General features: G+C 46.6%; 2 protein-coding genes across 3 annotated transcripts in view; one reads left to right on the top strand and one right to left on the bottom strand.

The window, feature by feature from the left end:
* Positions 1 to 3,497: 3,497 nt before the first annotated feature.
* Positions 3,498 to 6,851, bottom strand: zic3 (zic family member 3 heterotaxy 1 (odd-paired homolog, Drosophila)). 2 transcript variants are annotated; one of them, XM_058064518.1, is made up of 3 exons: positions 5,604 to 6,851; positions 4,394 to 4,557; positions 3,498 to 4,226 (listed from the first exon to the last, which is right to left on the bottom strand). In XM_058064518.1, exons 1-3 carry the CDS (start codon positions 6,595 to 6,597, stop codon positions 4,044 to 4,046), a joined length of 1,341 nt encoding a protein of 446 aa, XP_057920501.1. In that variant the 5' UTR covers positions 6,598 to 6,851; the 3' UTR covers positions 3,498 to 4,043. The 2 variants fall into 2 exon arrangements, with proteins under 2 accessions (XP_057920501.1, XP_057920502.1); XM_058064519.1 differs by lacking the exon at positions 4,394 to 4,557.
* A 5,886-nt stretch (positions 6,852 to 12,737) lies between these two features.
* The window catches only part of zic6 (zic family member 6), a 14,429-nt gene continuing 6,026 nt past the window's right edge, over positions 12,738 to 21,140 (top strand). The window contains 5 exon segments of the mRNA XM_058061752.1: positions 12,738 to 13,003; positions 13,068 to 13,123; positions 13,126 to 13,443; positions 13,446 to 13,538; positions 15,919 to 16,333. Coding sequence (XP_057917735.1) covers positions 12,738 to 13,003; positions 13,068 to 13,123; positions 13,126 to 13,443; positions 13,446 to 13,538; positions 15,919 to 16,333 — 1,148 coding nt within the window.

The raw sequence follows: 21,140 nt of genomic DNA on the forward strand, positions 1-21,140 counted from the left end.
CATTTCAAATCCTTTCTAAATGCTGCACTGCAAAAGCTCCAGTGGTACTTATTTGTACTCTTTGATGGCTAGCGTATGAGGGCTAGTCATTGACTCTTCATGTAGGAGCTCAGTCAGCAGGCCAAACAGGGTGCTTCGTATGGACCTTTGGTGGTGAGTTCATGGTCCCAGCCCATGACGTATAGGACACATCATTCTGGAAGGACTGCTTCGTGATCAAACATGGCGATATGTAGAGGCGATGGACTCGCATGCTAGGGTAGGGCGATGTGGACCTCAACAAGTATCACAATATTTTTGGGAAGTGTCATGATATGGCCATTTCAAAACAATATACAATTTTAATTCAGCAGAGTCTTGTATAACAAGGTGCAAACCTTCAGCTATATATCATGAAATACTCTTGTCTCAAATGGTAAAGCACGTGTATTTATTGGTAACAATCTGGTTAAGTGTCCTAATGGGATGACAGCCTTGGCACGCATTGCTACTAAACCTTCAACCAACTGTAATGCCCGTGCTTGTCATGAAGGAACATGTGGAAGATATGTATATATGTATATATGTATATATATATATACATACTATTGTTTTGTTTATGCAGACATGGGCTAAATGGTGCTCTTAATTTGAAGGCCAGTCACAGAAGTGTGTTCCCTCTAAGATGAGCTGCGGTCAAAATAAACGTGCTTCTCCTATTTTTTCCACTCAGAATGTGCGCATCATTGTACAACCTTCCGAACATGAAAGAATGGAAAGACAAGGTGGTGGGAATATTCCCATCGGCCAGAGTCGTGCACGCACACACACATCGACTTGGCGTCTTAAATGAAGCTAACCTCTGCTAGCTTTATTCAAGCTCTAGACGAGGAGATTCATTTAGCACCGTGTCAACCTGTTTAGGTCCGGAGGTCCGCCGAGTAAATACTTCCCCACACCAACGTTCCTTCTCACCAGGACAGCATTCCAGTCGTGGTACGCGTCCACCGTAGCGCGGAGCCGTCCGCTGGGCTTCATCATTTGTAGCGGTGTGGGTCTTCTCAAAGGAACAATCTCTACCGTATATCAGAAATATGGGCCAACCCTACAGGTATATTTACTCTATATCCATATGTCATGTGGTCAGAGATCAGCTGCTTAAGTGCCCTTGAGCATTCCCGTGCCGGTGTAGCAGTGCCAAGCATAAGAGAAGACGCTAGTACGGAATAACGTTTGTAGAATGAGGGTATGACTATACTGTATACTAGTAGTAGTGTAGTGGTAGCGTGTAGTACTACTGTAATTGATTGATGCCACAGCAGTGGCGTTTACTGTACGGCGTCTGGCGCTTGCGTGACAAAGGGCGTTGGGGACCTGCTTGTGTCGGGTGATCCTCTTATAGAGCTCGCCTCCCTTCCGCTTAGCCGGCAAATACTCTTCGCTGCCAGGAAGGTGGGATGGGGGGGGGGGGTGGAGGTGTTTGACCAATCAACCCCACATCGACAACCACACGCCGTCGGTAATATTTGCTTTTTAGCCGCTTCTCTTCCCCCCTCTGTCCCGCATGCGTGCGTTCACGTCCCCCCTCCCTGAGAGGAGACCATCAGCCGGTGCCAACAGCCAGCTGCCATCCTCCTTGCCCACATGCAGGCAACAGACCCTCGGCCAGCCAGCCAGCCAGCCAGCCAGCCAGCCTGCTGCCTGCTGCACGGCGTCCTAATCCGTTCCTGCAAGCGAGGCGTCAAGCTTCCATGCACGTTCCTTCCTGCTCCGCTTGCTCTCCTTCCCGCTTCCCCCTGAAAACACAACCCCATTCCGGGCTCTCTTATTCCACGTCACGGGGGAACTGAAATGTGCGACGAGAAGAGCCGAGGAGGGGAGGGAGGCAAGGGGACAAGAGTGGGTTTGGGGGGGGGGGCGCTGAAAAGAAAAACCCAAGGAAAGGTCGCGCATGCGCCAAAGTGGGGAGGAAGACGTGAATGAGTGTGAAATATTTCCGAAGGTGATGCCCACATCTCTTCTGAGAACTTGGGTCTGCACGCCCCCCCTCACTTGGCCGTTAGGGGGACCCCCTTTCTTCTTAGCCAAAACAAGTTGCATGAACCTCCAGGTCTGACATGATAGATGCTTTACCTCACGCACACGCTCACGCACACGCACACGCACAGCCAAGATACTAAAATGGCGCCTCCTTTGGTGTCAAGTTCAAGTGACTCCTCGCAGTCTGACTCCAACAGGCACGCAGGGCACAAACACGCACGAGCATAAAAGACAACCAAGTGGACAGCTCTTTTTGCACAGTCGTTTAATTCCAATGCCCCCCCCCCACCCCCCCCCACCACAAAAAGTCACATTTTTGCCTTCAAAAGAAATGAATACACACAGCCTTAAAAAAACCAAGAATAAGAAGAAGGAACCTTTAGCCTGGTGGTGTATTAGCTGGTACAGGCTCAGGCTAATGGTCGGGACACATCCATATCCATATTAATATCCATATCCATCTTAATATCCATATCCACTAGAAGGTGTTTCCCCCCTCCCGTTGTGCGCCATCAACATCACATTCGTGCTGTCTATTCATATGATACAGACCATCGTTGCCATAGTGACGGGCGGCCGTAAGAAAAAGTAGTTCTTTTTGAAAGCAAAGTATAGAAAATAGCATATAAAACATATACTCCTTAGACCATGTCCTTAAATAAAGGTATTTATATACTGTGTCCTGTAACGAGGTACTTTTTGACATTGGATCGGAAAGTTGGTGCTGGTGGTGTGAAATTGCTCTCCTGCGAGTACAATATTTGCGTCTGCATAATATTTCTGTTACAATGCAATGCCGTAACTCTTTGCACCCCCCCCCCCCCCCACCCCACCCACCCCCCCAACCCCCCACCCACTCCGCTAGAAGATTTGGAAAGAAAAAGAAAAGCCATCTCGACAACATAGCAAACAGCACAAGTTCCACGGGAGAATTACATTTGCAACATTTGCAACATTTGCAACATTTGCAACATTTGCAACATTTGCAACATTTGCAACATTTGCAACATTTGCAACATTTGCAACGACGCAAGCCGACAGACAGAAAACGGCCTTTCGTTCCTCGGCCGCCGACCACACGGAGAAACGCACTCGCACAAAGACACAGCCGGGACCGGTGTCCAAGTGGATTGGTTCTTTCGATGCTACAGACCTACGTCCACTCTACAAAGGCTAACTAGCTCGCTAGACCTGTACCGGTGGGCGTCGTACAGGAGTCATATTCATATAGACATGTATTATTCATGTCAATAAGACATGTGTAGGCCTAGCGGTTAAGCAAGAAAAGGAAAAGACAAAAGATAAACAATCGCCACGACGGATCTTTGTCATCTTTGCCAAAGTGTACACTTCTTCTTACAAACACAAACATTTTCCATAAATATCTTTTTGACGTTTCCGAGCTGAATTAAATTACAAAGGGATAAATATGGCATCATGGATATGTATTTACAACGGCATATTAACAAAAGGCAACCTTATATTCAACTAGTAGCACATTGCGTTTTTTATTTGCACCTGAAAACGGACGTTGACAACAGATTGGACCCATCAAACAAGGAAGTACATTCACGAGTAGAATATTCATTTAGCAGGTTTTTCTTTTTAAACTGTCTTCAAGTTCATGACAAAAAAGACTTTGGCACGGTTTCTTAAGACTGGAGTTCCAACAATCAATTTGCACCCCCCCCCCCTTTTTTTTTTAATCTGATAATATTATAAAACAGAGTGAAATAATCCACTTTTTATTCCTTTTCTTTGTTAAATACAACTTGAGAAAATACATGAAAGGAAAAATAAACGTTTTGCTTTTCAACTAAAAAGAAGTGACGTGAGAAAGTCGTGCGCGTGCGCGTGTTTGGATGTGTCGCGAGTGAAAAGTCCGATCCGGGTGATCCTGAGCTGCACCGAGCTGGCTTGGTTCTGGGCCCGCCGTGCTAGGATGGGGGCGTTTTAGTGGACCAGGACTCGGGGAAGCCAGCCTCTCAGGGCTCGCTTCGAAACAACAAATCCAAACGGCTTCCTCAAACGTACCATTCGTTAAAGTTCGGCGCCAGACCCTCGCCGTGCCCGGATGTGTTCTGCACGGCCGACGGGGGGGTTTTTGTCGGGTCTTCGCTGGAGGCCGAGACCAGGACCGGGGGTGTGGACGATTCGTATCCGGAGCTTGCTGCCGGGGAGGACTCCGAGCCTTGGGACTCGTGGACCTTCGCGGGGGAGGAGAGAGGGGTTGGGGGTTAAATGTATGAAATATATATTCCATTGCAGGATATTATTGTTATTATTTTTCATTGAAAGCAACATTAGCGCACACGCAAAAAAGAGGCCCATTGAAGAAGTGGTGTGCGTGTGCGTGTGCGTGTGCGTGAATGACCTTCATGTGTTTCCTGAGAGAGCTGGGGTGCGTGTACGACTTGTCGCACACTTTGCAGATGTAGGGCTTGTCTGACGTGTGCACGTGCATGTGCTTCTTCCGGTCGCTGCTGTTGGCGAAGCGTCTGTCACAGCCGTCGAATTCACACTTGAAGGGCTTCTCACCTGCGGAATGCACGGACACGCACGAGACGCACGCACGGGGCATGAATGGCGGCTTCATAACCATAAACACGTGCAGCACGCATGCATGGGCCAGCCAATGAGAGAATAGAATATACATTTGTATTTACAAATTGGAATGGCGGCTTTTCGAGTCATAAAATGTATATTTCTATCTACACATATTTGTATGAATGGCGGCTTTTATAATAATAAAAACATGCAGCCATAAGTGGGTAGAAAGGTATATTTCTGTCTACACATATTTGTATGAATGGCGGCTTTTATAATAATAAAAACATGCAGCCATAAGTGGGTAGAAAGGTATATTTCTGTCTACACATATTTGTATGAATGGCGGGTTTTATCGTAATAAAAATATGCAGCAATAAGTGGGTACATCGGTATACTTCTATCTACACATAGACTGTATGAATGGCGAGTTTTATAATCATAAAAACTAATAATACCTGGGTAGAAATTTATATTTCTATCTACACATAATTGTATGAATGGCGGCTTTTTAAATATAATAAAAACATGCAGCAATAAGTGGGTGGAGTGTATATTTCCATCTACACATGGACTGTATGAATGGCGGGTTTTATAGTAATAAAAAAAATATAATAATAAGTGGGTAGAATGTATATTTCCATCTACACATGGACTGTATGAATGGCGGCCTTTGTAGTAATAAAAAGTAATAATAAGTGGGTAGAAATGAATATTACGATGTACACACATTTTTTTATAGTAATAAAAACATGCAGCAATAAGTGGGTAGAATGTATATTTTCATCTACACATATTTGTATGAATGGCGGGTTTTATAGTAATAAAAAGTAATAATAAGTGTGTAGAATGTATATTTCTACGAGTACTACGAGTGTAGTCTTGGCTTATTGATGGCGTCTGCTGTGACTTTAGTAAACAGTGAAGCAACAGTTCCCCCCCCCCAACCCCCCAACACACACACACACACACACACACACACCAGAAAAGCCGCAGCAGTAAAAAAAAAAAAACAAAAAAAGTGGCGCACGTCTTACCCGTGTGTGTTCTTTTGTGTATTTTCAAGTTCTCCGAGCGGGCGAATATTTTGCCGCACCCCGGGAAGGGGCAGGGGAAGGGCTTCTCCCCGGTGTGCACCCGGATGTGGTTGACGAGTTTGTACTTGGCCTTAAAGGACTTTCCCTCGCGCGGGCAGTCCTCCCAGTAGCAGACGTGGTTGCTCTGCTCCGGGCCGCCGACGTGCTCCATGGACACGTGCGTGACCATCTCGTGCATGGTGCTGAAAGTTCTGTCGCAGGTCTTTTTGGGTCTGCTCATCTGGTGCTCGTCGATCCACTTGCACGACAGCTCTTGCTTGATGGGCTGCCGCATGTACCTGAAGAAGGCCCCCGGGCCGTGGTGGCTCGGCACGTTCACGCCCATGTTCATGTTGATGGGGTGGTTGTAGTTGTGCAGCTGCGCCGCGTACGGGTCCGCGCGTGGACTGGCCACCGGCCGGTAGGGGTCGGCCCGCCCGAAAATGTCCCCGCGCAAGCCCAGATGCATTTGGCCGTTGACGACGTGTCCGCTCGGCGCGGAGTGGCTCACCCCTTGGTCGTGGAGTCCGGGAAATAAGAGGTGTCCGGGGTTGTCCGCGATCCCCGGCGGCCCGTGGAGGCTCCCGGCCGAGGCGGCGAAGATCCCGTGCTGGGCGCTCGGCGCCGCGGTCTCTCCCACGCTCCGGTTCCGGAAGAGAAAGTCCCGCGTCGAGTTGAACGCCCCTCCGCCGTACGAGCCCACCTGGCCGCCGTGTGCGTGTCCCAGGGCGGCCGCATATCCCCCGGCTTGCGGGGTGAAGGCCGACGTCTGGCCGGAGGCGATGTCGTGGCCTACGGGGCTGATCTTGAACGCCGCCGAGTGAGAGGACTCGCTGAAGGGGTTCAGTCCGAGGCTCGGGTCCCTGTTGCCGATGTCGTGGTGGTGCCGTGGTGTCCCGAAGCCGCCCACTCCTAGCGACGCGAACTGCGGACCGCTATCGAGAAGCATAGTCATGAGCGTGGGAAGGGGAGGGGGAGGAAACTTAGGAAGAAAACAATTTAAAATCCAGTTTAGCGGAGCGCGCGAGCTTCGGTCACCGCGCCGTCAAAAAGGAAAGCCCCCCAAAAATGTTACCCCCTCGAAACGCGACCGAGGATCCTTTCAACACTTGGGAGGAAGGGGAGAAAACTCCCGTTGGGTCCGCGAGAAAGAGGATCAAACTTCCCCCCCTTTCCAGGCGGATGATGTCCTTGGACTGATAAAGTCAATCACTCACTCCCAGAACATAAATGAACTGGGGAGGCTGTGCCGCGGCGGCCAATCGGCGGCCGCCTCTCAGCCCCGCACGTGACCTGGAGGGAGCACGCTAATTGGCTGGATTTCCAGTGATTGGCACCGCTCGCTATTGAAGATGGCAGCTCGGCGCTGCCTGCCCGAGTTTGATTGGCTCTCCTCGGCGAGGTTGTGCAGGTAAATACCGGCCATTGGAGCCCGGAGCAGCACTCTGGACCCGGCACCCGAACGGGACCGGCGTCGGTTCCACATGGATCGCATTGGGCGGCCTCGGTGGCAGCAAAAATGCGTAAAAGTCAACCATCTGGCCATGTTTGTCCCTATCCCTGTCGGATTCATATCCATATATTTATATTTATATCCACACACACACATATATATATATATTTATATCATAGTTATATCCATATCATATTTATGCGTATCATATTTATTGCCATATCATATTTATATCCACGTCATATTTATATAAATACCATTTTTATCCATATCATATTTATATCAACATCATCTTTATCAATATCATCTTTATATGCATATGATATTTGTCCATATATATTTATATCGATAATCATCGATATCCACCTATCCATGTACATTGATATTCATATTCATCCAGATATATTTATATCCATATAATGATGTGTCCCTGGCAAACAGCCAGTTTTATTGAGGGGCTTAAAAGAGGTTTTGGGTAAAGGGGCGGGGGGGGGGGGGGGGGGCTTTTTCCCTTCCAGCAAAAAACTCAATGGGGGGGGGGGGTATGTGTGGATGATGATGATGGGGGGGTGGCAGCAATTGTAATATCCTAAGATTTTTTTTTTTTTTGGGGGGGGGGGGGGGGTAAACCAAAAGGGAGTATTGGGGGGGTTGCATTGACCTCTTTTCAGAAGGCTACTGACCTCTGACCCCCTGCAGGACACATGCATGCATAGACACATACTATCTCATCAAGTTCACGCAACTTTACTGTTTCCACTACTCTTAGTACACATCCATCCATCCATCCATCCATCATTCACCCAGCCACATCCATCCATCCACCCATCATTCACCCAGCCACATCCATTCATCCATCCATCACCCATCCATCATTCACCCATCCATCATTCACCCAGCCACATCCATCCATCCATCCACCCATCATTCACCCAGCCACATCCATCCATCCACCCATCATTCACCCAGCCTCATCTATCCACCCATCCATCCACCCATCATTCACCCAGCCACATCCATCCAGCCATCCATCATTCACCCAGCCACATCCATCCAGCCATCCATCACCCATCCATCATTCACCCATCCACATCCATCCATCATTCACCCATCCACATCCATCCATCCATCCATCATTCACCCAGCCACATCCATCCATCCATCCATCATTCACCCAGCCACATCCATCCATCCATCCATCATTCACCCAGCCACATCCATCCATCACCCATCTATCATTCACCCAGCCACATCCATCCATCATTTACCCATCCACCCATCCATCATTCACCCATCCAAATCCATCATCCATCCATCCAGGTATCTATCCCTCCATTATTCACCCATCCATATCCATCCATCCATCCATCATTCACTCAGCCACATCATCCATCTTTCCATCCATCCACACCCATCCATCCATCTATTCATCCATCCACCCATTATCCATCATCCACCCATCCATCCATCCACCCATCTATCCATCCACCCATCCATCCATTCATCCATCCATCCATCCATCCATCCACCCATCCACCCATCCACCCATCCATTCATCCATCCATCCATCCATCCATCATTCACTCAGCCACATCATCCATCTTTCCATCCATCCACACCCATCCATCCATCTATTCATCCATCCACCCATTATCCATCATCCACCCATCCATCCACCCACCCACCCATCCATCCACCCATCCATCCATCCATCCATCCACCCATCATCCCACCCATCCACCCATCCACCCATCCATCCATCCACCCATCCATCCATCCATCCATCCATCCATCCATCCACCCATCATCCCACCCATCCACCCATCCACCCATCCATCCATCCACCCATCCATCCATCCATCCATCCATCCACCCATCCACCCATCCATCCACCCATCCATCCACCCATCCATCCATCCATCCATCCATCCATCCATCCATCCACCTGTTTGATGGAGTCTTAACTTTCCTTAACATTAAAATGCCATGTTTGCCATGTTTGCCATGTTTGCCATGTTGCCCCCTTTAGAAATAGAAAAATGCTTTTATAAGAGGGACCACCGAAAGCAGCTTAGCGCCTTTCACATGCGGCTTTCCTTCATGCATTATACTACTACTACTACTACTACTACTACTACTACTACTACCACTACTATTACTACTGCTGCTACTACTACTAATAATAATTATTATTGTATGTCTTTCATTGCTGTATGTGCTTTTCTGTATTTATACTACTACTACTACTGCTGCTGCTGCTACTACTACTACTACTACTAAATAATAATAATAATAATTGTATTTCTATCATTGCTGTATGTGCTTTTCTGTATTTCAACTACTTCAACTACTACTATTACTGCTACTACTAATAATGATAATAATAATAATTATTATTATTATGTATAATGAACGAATGAAATGAAAGAAATACGATAATAATAATAATATTATTATTATTGTATTTCATTGCAGTATGTGCTTTTCTGTATTTGTAATACTAGTAATAATACTATTCATAATTCCGGTGATAATAAAAATGCTAAAAGCATTTTAAAGGGGTATAAAGTGTACTTTAGAAAAGTACTTTAGTCCCAGCCTGATGTCCCACAGGAAGAGTACTCGTGTAGTAGTGAGATTGTTCCGGTCAGGACTTCCCATCATTGCGTCTAACCTCATCTGCTTCCAAACCGAGCATGCGCGTCATCCTAAACCACAGGACACCTCTACCGCTGTGCTGGCGTACATCCGGGAGGGCTCACCTGGGGACCGGGTCGGGCCCATGCGTGGGCGCCCGAGAGGGCCAGGCCTTATCAATTGATGCGTGATCATCTTCAGAGGATTTATTTGAATGGCATTCTATTTTTCCATGTCATTTATTTCCCTGTCCCAAAAGTACACGCGTGTACTTGAACACATCATCACTGGTGTTTATTTGAAAGAGCGAAGATCGCTTCATTTAGCGGCAGGGCAGGCCCACAGTGGAAAGTGGAAAAACGTGAAGGCACCGTGGATGGAAGGCCGGGCTTGGAGTGAGTGGAAGCTTTAGCTGCTGTACACGATAAAGCGGTATTGTTGTACATCACCTGCATTGTCGTGGAAGAATACACACGCGGGCTTTTGTTGCCGCTAATCCTCCTCCAATGAAGCTGCCTTTCCCATCTTATTTTGGTCACTCACCTGCTGACGAGCACCGAGCAGCACCGAGCAGCACCGAGCAGCACCGAGCAGCACCGAGCAGCACCGAGCAGCACCGAGCAGCACCGAGCAGCACCGAGCAGCACCGAGCAGCACCGAGCAGCCAGCAGCATGGCTACCTTTAATTAGCATGCTACTTCTTACCTCCTTGGCCAAACGTACACTGGCTCCTAGGCTCCTTATCTCCTTGTACTATACACTCGCTGCATGGTGATGATGGTGATGATGGTGATGGTGGTGATGATGGTGATGGTGGTGATGATGGTGATGATGGTGATGATGGTGATGATGGAGGGCTGGGCATGAAGCGTCCTTGGCCGTCTTTGCTTCAATGTCTCGGCCTCCGTGGTTGCTGTGTATGTACAGGTAACATGGATCCACTTCATGCTTGCCTTCGGTGGACACACACATACACACACACACACACACACACACATAATGCATATTCTTTATTTAATGTGATTGATGAATATTATTGTTATTATATTTCAGGAAGTGAAGAATATGAAGTGAGCATGTTTTTATGTCTAATTGATTATTTTGTGTTTATGATTGCTCGTAAATCATGCCTGTGTGTGTGTGTGTGTGTGTGTGTGTGTGTGTGTGTGTGTGTGTGTGTGTGTGTGTGTGTGTGTGTGTGTGTGTAGTTAATGACGCCTGGAGGATTTCTGCTCATTTTGGGTGGAAGGCCAAAATGACTGAATATTCTTATGGTAGCATATTTCATACAAGCAACATGACTTGTTCAATGGGAGTCAAAGACAACATGCTTGTGTGTGTGTGTGTGTGTGTGTGTGTGTGTGTACTTTCTACCTACTTTGTTGTTTTAGCATACTTTTGTGATAGAATACATTTGATGACTCATTAGTCTATTTCATTCCGGGATTGTTTGCAGAGATCTGTACTTTAATACTGAAATAATAATAATAATAATAATAATAATAATAATAATAATAATAATAATAATAATAATAATAATAATAATAATAATAATAACAATAACAACAACAACAACAACAATAATAATAATATTTGTTCAAGCTTCATCACTCATATATGGCTAAAACACATCCATATCTAAATAATCATATAATCATAATAACAACAACAATAATAATAATCAGAATAATAATTACAGCAACAATCACAATAATATATATATATATATATATATATATATATATATATATATATATATATATATATATATATATATATATATATATATATATATAGTCAAATGTAGAAAAAGAAGCATAAGGAAATGAAATTGTATTTATGCATATGAATGTTGTGGCGACTTTTAAGAAAATAACTTTTCTTGATTTGCAGCCAAATATGAACTTACTCATATACTTATTACTTATGAACCTTCCTTGGCCTCCTCTCCTGCCTCCTTTACCATCTACACTATATATCCATATCCATATCCATATCCATATCCATACCAGTATCAATATCCACATCCATATCCATACCAATAACAATACAATATCAATTTTACAGTTTACAGCACATAAAGTACATACATTGTATATGCAGCATACTAAATATACAGTATATACAATATACATCATATGCAGTATATACAATATATACAGTATACATCATATGCAGTATATACATATATATCTGCAGACACGTGCAATGACAAGTTTCACAGTTTCAAATATTCTATTTTATATAATATTGAAAAAGAATAATAATACAGAACATTACTCCTGTGAGTGTATTTCTACACCTACCCACAACTATACTGCATAAATACTACTGCTGGCATATATGCACACATGTGTAGTTTACTGCGTATGTAGTGAGTACTTGTGTACTTGTTGCATTGGTGCCGAAGTTCAAGCAGTCTTGCATGCTGGAGTTTCAGTAGGAGTACTGCATATGTATTTGGGTAGTACTACGTGTAGTACGAGGTGGTCAGTACTTGTCTTGTGTTGTGCTGCTGCCATGTTCAATGACCCCCCCCCCCCCCCCCCGTGGATTGTCTTGGGGGGGGGCAAGAAACGCTCCGAGCAATATTCGCGGGTACTGCAGGCACTTTTCAAAGCATTTTCTCTGCTCGATTTGAAAAAGGGACGTCGTGCAGAGCCCCCCCAGACCCCCCCCAAAAAGAAGACGGTGGCTGTCAATCACTGCACTGCAGCCAATCCCAAGGCTCCCATTTGAAAAGGCGGCTGTGCCTGCTGTGCTTTTATTTTGTTGGGGGCACTTCTACTTTTACCGGGTGGGTTTCTGCCACAAATCAAGAGGCCGAAAGACCCCCACCAACGTCACGCACCCCGCGTGTTTGTGCACAGCGAAGTTCACGGCCACCAGTTTCACACGCAGATGATAAATGGCAACGTCCCGTCCCGTGTGCGAGTGGGGTGGTGGGGGTGGGGGTGGGGGGGGGGGGGGGGGGGTCGTTGCGAACTTAACACGGCACCCCAAGCATGACAAGCCTGGCCAGGTTTAGCGGCTGGCCTCTCCCTAGCGTCGGTCCCGGGGAGAGGAGCGGTGAGCCCAGCGTGGCGCTGCCCCCTTTGGCAGGGGGGCACACGGGACTCCCCGCTGGCACTTCCTTAAAACTTTGCCCCTCTCGCGCTTTGCGAGACTACCCCGAGGCGAGGTCCGGCGCGTACGTAGACCGCTTCGCGGAGCCCGGCGGCCCCGGGGGCTTCCTCGTCGGAGGCGGCATGCCGCCCGGCACCGTCGAAAGGTAACCAGCGTGGCGGGGCCTCACGGTACCGCCGCTTCAGCGGGACAGCGACGTTTCTCGGCAGCTTCCATCCGGAGCGGGCCTCCGGCAGCGACGCCGCCCAGATGATGCTCGGGCTGCCCGGGACCTCCTCGCCCGGAACCACCCGTACGGAGGCACCGTCGGTCTCAAGGAAGGCGGGCGGCGGTTCCCGGGTCTGTGCGAGCCTCTCTTCGGGTGCGCCGAAGCCGCGGTGAAGCCGGTGCTGGCGTGCGAGTGGACCGGCCCGGAGGTGCCTTGCTCCGCTGCCTTCCGGACCGTGCACGAGCTCGTCGGCCATGTGACCGCGGAGCACGTCGGGGGAGGCGAGCTGGCCGAGTACGCGTGTCAGTGGGAGGGGTGCGCCCGGGACGGGAAGCCCTTCAAAGCCAAATACAAGCTGGTCAACCACGTCAGGGTCCACACGGGGAGAAACCCTTCCCTTGCCCCTTCCACGGATGCCCCAAACTCTTTGCCAGGTCAGAGAACCTGAAAATCCACGAGAGGACTCACACAGGTTCGTTCACCAATATGGATAGATGCAGCACATGCAGTACATGCAGTACACGCAGTACACGCAGTACACGCAGTACATGCAGTACATGCAGTACATGCAGTACATCCATACAGTACATAGCATTTCAATTCCATTTATTTCTATAGCGGAAAATCACACCAGCAGTTATCTCATGGTACTTTACACGTGAAGGTGCACGTGAACACATGAGCACACGTATACACGTATACACACATTACACACAAATACACATTTTTACACACATTTACACACATACACACATTACACACAAATACACATTTTTACACACATATGCACACACACACACATATACAGTACATACAGTTCATGCAGTATATGCAGTACATGCAGTACATGCAGTACAAACAGTACATACAGTACATACATACTTACTGCACTCTTTCTTTCCTTCATTTACACCCAGCATGCACACAATATGATATTCTAATAAGAATAATTATATATGCTATTATATTCCAATAAGAGTAATTAGATTTATTCTAATATGAATAATTACATATGCTTGTCATACAGTACCCCCCCCCCCAGAGATCGTCTTTGAAGACATTGATCATTTACTTGAATACTTGAATATTTACTTGCATTACTGAATAATCCAAATCTTTACTCATTGCAAAGTTCAAGTGAAAAATACTAAGTATTATTTCATGGTAATAAGACAATGATAATAATAATAATATAATTATTATATAATAATAATAATATTTGCCTGTGCTGGCACCATGATGCATATTCATATTTAAAGCTCTGCCTCATCATATTGGCATGTCTATTTTCTTTTACAAAGTACAATTTAGCAATATTGGTATTTTAGTACCATTCCAAGTGTAATATTGCATACACTATGCAGCGATGGGCCTATAGTGGCGTGCGTGTGCGTGTGCGTGTGCGTGTAGGCTGCATTGGGAAAAGGCCGCTCCCATATCATTCCAGTCAAATTCTCAAATAAATCCTGGGACGCCCGAGAGCTCGTGACGTGGCCGTTTCGCGCATGGGTGCGTGCGTGCATGCGTCCGTGTGTGCGTGTGTGCGTGTGTGCGTGTGTGTGTGTGTGCATCCAAGATGCCGATGCGAGCAGGGGAAATAGTGTAAACACGCCGAGGCCTTTTTTGGAGGACAAAAATATCATTTGAATATTTCAACATACCATCGTAGCACGTGACGTGTAAATATTACTGTACACATATGACGAATATTCCATTAGAATGTGTGATGTCAAATATTACACTATAGACACATAAGGAAATATGACCCGGGACATATTTCATAACCACCCGATGTCCTCCTGCACACGCGCACTTCCTGCATTCACACACACGTCCTTCATCTGGCACGCGCCTGCAATGCGATACACACACACGCACACACACACACACACACACACGCACACACACACACACACACACACTGCATGGAAAGTGCTTGCAAACACTTACAGCATTGCAACATGACCCACATTCACTACAGTAGAGTACAGTAGAGTAGAGTACAGTAGAGTAGAGTAGAGTACAGTAGAGTACAGTAGAGTGGGGCTATATGTAGTTTTATTGCAAAGCTAAAAATGGAATAAAAGATGATTATGAGAATATTAATATTCATTATGATGCAATGCAAGCACAGCCATCTGCATATCGTTACATGAATATGAACCTTATGAATTTTATTGCACATTAGTTGATGAAGATGATTTATTAATTTCCAAAAACTTCTTTCTCTCGCTTCAACAACCCCACCTTTTTCATAATATAGCAAACATAAACATCATCATTCCAATAGTTCTATATCTAAATTGAAATATAAGATATTATTCATTTGAATGATAGTCATATTTTTTTAGGATAAATGTATATGCAGGTCATATTTTTCAAGGATACGTCTATATGCTAGTCATATTTCCTAGGATAAAGATGTATGCTCATCATATTTTTTAGGATAAATGTATATGCTAGTCATAGTTCATAGGATATGATATATGCTTGTCATATTTTCTAGGATAAATGTATATGCTAGTCATATTTCGTAGGATAAAGATGTATGCTCATCATATTTTCTTGGATAAATGTATATATGCTAGTCATATTTTCTAGGATAAAGATGTATGCTAGTCATATTTTCTAGGATAAAGATGTATGCTAGTCATATTTTCTTGGATAAATGTATATATGCTAGTCATATTTTCTAGGATAAAGATGTATGCTAGTCATATTTTCTTGGATAAATGTATATGCTAGTCATATTTTCTAGGATAAAGATGTATGCTATATATGTCATAATAATGTGGATGTGCTAGCCGACCCGGCCGGCGTGCATAACCAGGCCATCCTTGTCCCTCCCCCAGGAGAAAAACCTTTCCAGTGCGGGTTGGAGGGCTGCAACCGGAAGTTGGCCACCAGCAGCGACCGGAAGAAACATTCCCTGGTCCACTCCCACGCCAAGCCGTACGCGTGCAAGGCTGGGGGCTGCATCAAGGCCTACACGCACCCCAGCCCCCTGTGCAAGCACGTGAAGCTGCACCGCTGCAAGGAGACCCGAAGCCTGGCAGCGCATCCCGAGGAACCCGTCTCGGGGCCCCCCCTCTGCCCCTCACTGGACTTGGACGACTCGTCGATCCGGAGGTCACGTCACCCTGCCGGGTCGGACGACGGGTCCACCATCATCACGGCTTTCCACCATCATCACGGCTTTCCACCATCATCACGGCTTTCCACCATCATCACGGCTTTCCACCATCATCACGGCTTTCCACCATCATCACGGCTTTCCACCATCATCACGGCTTTCCACCGTCATCACGGCTTTCCACCATCATCACGGCTTTCCATCATCATCACGGCTTTCCACCGTCATCACGGCTTTCCACCATCATCACGGCTTTCCACCATCATCACGGCTTTCCACCGTCATCACGGCTTTCCACCATCATCACGGCTTTCCACCATCATCACGGCTTTCCACCACCATCATCACGGCTTTCCACCATCATCACGGCTTTCCACCATCATCACGGCTTTCCACCATCATCACGGCTTTCCACCATCATCACGGCTTTCCACCGTCATCACGGCTTTCCACCATCATCACGGCTTTCCACCATCATCACGGCTTTCCACCATCATCACGGCTTTCCACCACCATCATCACGGCTTTCCACCATCATCACGGCTTTCCACCATCATCACGGCTTTCCACCGTCATCACGGCTTTCCACCATCATCACGGCTTTCCACCATCATCACGGCTTTCCACCATCATCACGGCTTTCCACCGTCATCACGGCTTTCCACCATCATCACGGCTTTCCACCATCATCACGGCTTTCCACCATCATCACGGCTTTCCACCACCATCATCACGGCTTTCCACCGTCATCACGGCTTTCCACCACCATCATCACGGCTTTCCACCATCATCACGGCTTTCCACCACCATCATCACGGCTTTCCACCATCATCACGGCTTTCCACCATCATCACGGCTTTCCACCGTCATCACGGCTTTCCACCGTCATCACGGCTTTCCACCATCATCACGGCTTTCCACCATCATCACGGCTTTCCACCATCATCACGGCTTTCCACCATCATCATCACGGCTTTCCACCATCATCACGGCTTTCCACCACCATCATCACGGCTTTCCACCATCATCACGGCTTTCCACCATCATCACGACTTTCCACCATCATCACGGCTTTCCACCATCATCACGGCTTTCCACCATCATCACGGCTTTCCACCATCATCACGGCTTTCCACCGTCATCACGGCTTTCCACCATCATCACGGCTTTCCACCACCATCATCACGGCTTTCCACCATCATCACGGCTTTCCATCATCATCACGGCTTTCCACCACCATCATCACGGCTTTCCACCATCATCACGGCTTTCCACCACCATCATCACGGCTTTCCACCATCATCACGGCTTTCCACCATCATCACGGCTTTCCACCATCATCACGGCTTTCCACCACCATCACGGCTTTCCACCATCATCACGGCTTTCCACCATCATCACGGCTTTCCACCGTCATCACGGCTTTCCACCACCATCATCACGGCTTTCCACCATCATCACGGCTTTCCACCATCATCACGGCTTTCCACCGTCATCACGGCTTTCCACCGTCATCACGGCTTTCCACCGTCATCACGGCTTTCCACCGTCATCACAGCTTTCCACCGTCATCACGGCTTTCCACCATCATCACGGCTTTCCACCGTCATCACGGCTTTCCACCACCATCATCACGGCTTTCCACCATCATCACGGCTTTCCACCATCATCACGGCTTTCCACCGTCATCACGGCTTTCCACCGTCATCACGGCTTTCCACCGTCATCACGGCTTTCCACCGTCATCACAGCTTTCCACCGTCATCACGGCTTTCCACCATCATCACGGCTTTCCACCATCATCACGGCTTTCCACCATCATCACGGCTTTCCACCATCATCACGGCTTTCCACCATCATCACGGCTTTCCACCATCATCACGGCTTTCCTGACCTTTCTCATGACTTCAATGACAGTATCAACCTGCTGCTTCAATACCTTCTGGAATGTGTATACACATCTATGTGTATGTACTATGTGTATGTGTACTATGTGTATATGTATATACTATGTGTATATGTGTGTACTATGTGTATATGTATACGTATACGTATATGTATATGTATACATACATATACATGTACAGTACGTGTCTGCTCATGGCTGATATCTCCGGTCCCGTGATAGTTTTGTATATGAGAAAGCATATCCAGTACTGTAGATGAAGTACAGTAAGGCTGCTCTACAATGATGTATGCTGTACTTTATTAAAGGCTTGGTGTATTCCCTTTGATGGAACCCAATCACTGCACTTCTTTTTCTCCATCAAATATTCATAAAATACCATTTGAACGTTTTCTCCTGTTTGCTTCTTTTCTTCGTCAGTAGGAAGTCCTTAATGAGCCGCATCAGTTCCCCTGCTGACGTCACGCCACCTTGCTTCGCCTCCCGAAAGGAGGCACGGGCCGATTGATTATTGATGATGTTCAATTGATCTTGGTGCCCGCCCACTGATATCGTTGATATCACTGATCAGCACTGATATCAATTATATCCTTCATCCTTATATCCTTCATCCTTATAGCCTTCATCCTTATATCCTTCATCCTTATAGCCTTCATCCTTTACATCCTTCATCCTTATATCCTTCATCCTTATATCCTTCATCCTTTACATCATTCATCCTTTACATCCTTCATCCTTTACATTCTTCATCCTTTACATCCTACATCCTTCATCCTTAAATCCTTCATCCTTTACATTCTTCATCCTTTACATCCTTTACATCCTTTACATCCTTCATCCTTTACATCCTTCATCCTTATATCCTTCATCCTTATATCCTTCATCCTTATATCCTTCATCCTTATATCCTTCATCCTAATATCCTTCATCATTTACATCCTTTACATCCTACATCCTTCATCCTTAAATCCTTCATCCTTTACATTCTTCATCCTTTACATCCTTCATCCTTTACATCCTTCATCCTTTACATCCTTCATCCTTTACATCCTTCATCCTTTACATCCTTCATCCTTTACATTCTTTATCCTTTACATCCTACATCCTTCATCCTTAAATCCTTCATCCTTTACATTCTTTATCCTTTACATCCTACATCCTTCATCCTTAAATCCTTCATCCTTTACATTCTTTATCCTTTACATCCTGCATCCTTCATCCTTAAATCCTTCATCCTTTACATTCTTCATCCTTTACATCCTTCATCCTTTACATCCTACATCCTTCATCCTTAAATCCTTCATCCTTTACATTCTTCATCCTTTACATTCTTCATCCTTTACATCCTGCATCCTTCATCCTTAAATCCTTCATCCTTTACATTCTTCATCCTTTACATCCTTCATCCTTAAATCCTTCATCCTTTACATCCTTCATCCTTTGTATATAAAAGATGAAGGATCCTTCATCCTTTATACGTATCCTTTATGAAGGCTAACTTCATAACTACTGGATGGAGGTCAGCATATTTCTCTGGTGTGTGAAGCAAGCGTGGTCCATCAAACAGGAGATGGCCCTCATGTGCTTCTCATCCACCACCTTCCATCACCTCAGACGTTCTCAGCACGGCTTCAGGCCAACTTGGGAAGCCCTCCATGCTAGATGCTAGTCATGGATCCATCAGCGTAAATATCATATTTCATATTTCACCAGTGCATCATCAGTGATCCAAAGCAACGTCGCTGCTCATGCCAGAAGCTTGTTGTTGTGAGAACTGATGATGTCCACCATCTTGGGATGCAGATGATGAGGGCATGGAGGCACGTTAGAAACCCAAAGTCTTTCATCTCTTAGCCTTTTGTTTTTTCTTCACCAAGCCGACCACAACACCAGCTTATGAAATATGTTTTTCATATTCCTACACTGTTGGCACGCCCTGCCTCCCACCCGGCATGGCGTGGTCCTCGCTCTTCTTCATCGGCCCCCACCATCTTCATCCGGGTGTGCGCTGTCAGCGTAGCAACCGGCAGCCATCTTGGGCTAATGTCAACAATAAAGCCCATTCATCTCGGGCGCCCAGCAGGGTGTCCAGCCCCAGCTGTGTGTCAGCAGTTGGGGGTGCTGGCTATGTGGGGGGGGGGGGGGGGTGGATTTGGAACAGCAGGTTCTGGGGGAGTTTCTGCATCATCATAACGGCGCGTGACATCTTGCGTAATGTGCAATCATGCATTCCACGTCACATCACGGCCATCTTGACCACTTTAACAGGCTGCATGACCCCCCCCCCCCCCCATCAAGCCATTGGTGCTGATGCTGCCCAACCTGTTTTGCCTTTCATCACCCCTTTCTGCCCCACCCTCTTAGTCCCACCCCACCCGCTCTCATCCGCCTCCATTCACACCAGCCGAACATCATCATTGTGCTCTTTATGCGCTACATGCACTACTATTATTATTATTATTATTATTATTATTATTATTATTATTAGTTGTTGTTAATGTCTGCTATTTATACAGCACATGCATTATTATTGTTAGCATCCTGTCAACAATAGCTACGACACGAAGATCCAGCTATTAATAAGGGCTAAAAGGATGTTTATTTGTTTATTCTGTTTATTTTGTTCATGCCGTACCATGAAGTTATGGAAAGGGTTAGGATCCATCCATCCCTCCATCCATCCATCCATCCATCCCTCCCTCCATCCATCCATCCATCCCTCCATCCATCCATCCATCCATCCCTCCATCCATCCATCCCTCCCTCCATCCATCCATCCATCCATCCATCCATCCCTCCATCCAACCATCCATCCATCCCTCCATCCATCCATCCATCCATCCCTCCATCCATCCATCCATCCATCCCTCCCTCCATCCATCCATCCATCCATCCATCCATCCCTCCATCCATCCATCCATCCATCCATCCATCGCTCCATCCATCCATCCATCCATCCCTCCATCCATCCATCCATCCATCCATCCATTCATCCCTCCATCCATCCATCCATCCATCCCTCCATCCATCCATCC

This window comes from Doryrhamphus excisus, chromosome 2, assembly GCF_030265055.1.
Source record: "Doryrhamphus excisus isolate RoL2022-K1 chromosome 2, RoL_Dexc_1.0, whole genome shotgun sequence".
Lineage (NCBI taxonomy): Eukaryota > Metazoa > Chordata > Actinopteri > Syngnathiformes > Syngnathidae > Doryrhamphus > Doryrhamphus excisus.

Bases quoted from the DNA above. Each gene is read 5' to 3' on its own strand.
- zic3 (XM_058064518.1), bottom strand. From the start codon at position 6,597: ATGACTATGCTTCTCGATAGCGGTCCGCAGTTCGCGTCGCTAGGAGTG. The intron at 4,558-5,603 runs GTAAGACGTGCG...TGCATTCCGCAG, and splicing joins ACACAAAAGAACACACACGG to GTGAGAAGCCCTTCAAGTGT. The intron at 4,227-4,393 runs GTCATTCACGCA...TCCCCCGCGAAG, and splicing joins CTCTCAGGAAACACATGAAG to GTCCACGAGTCCCAAGGCTC.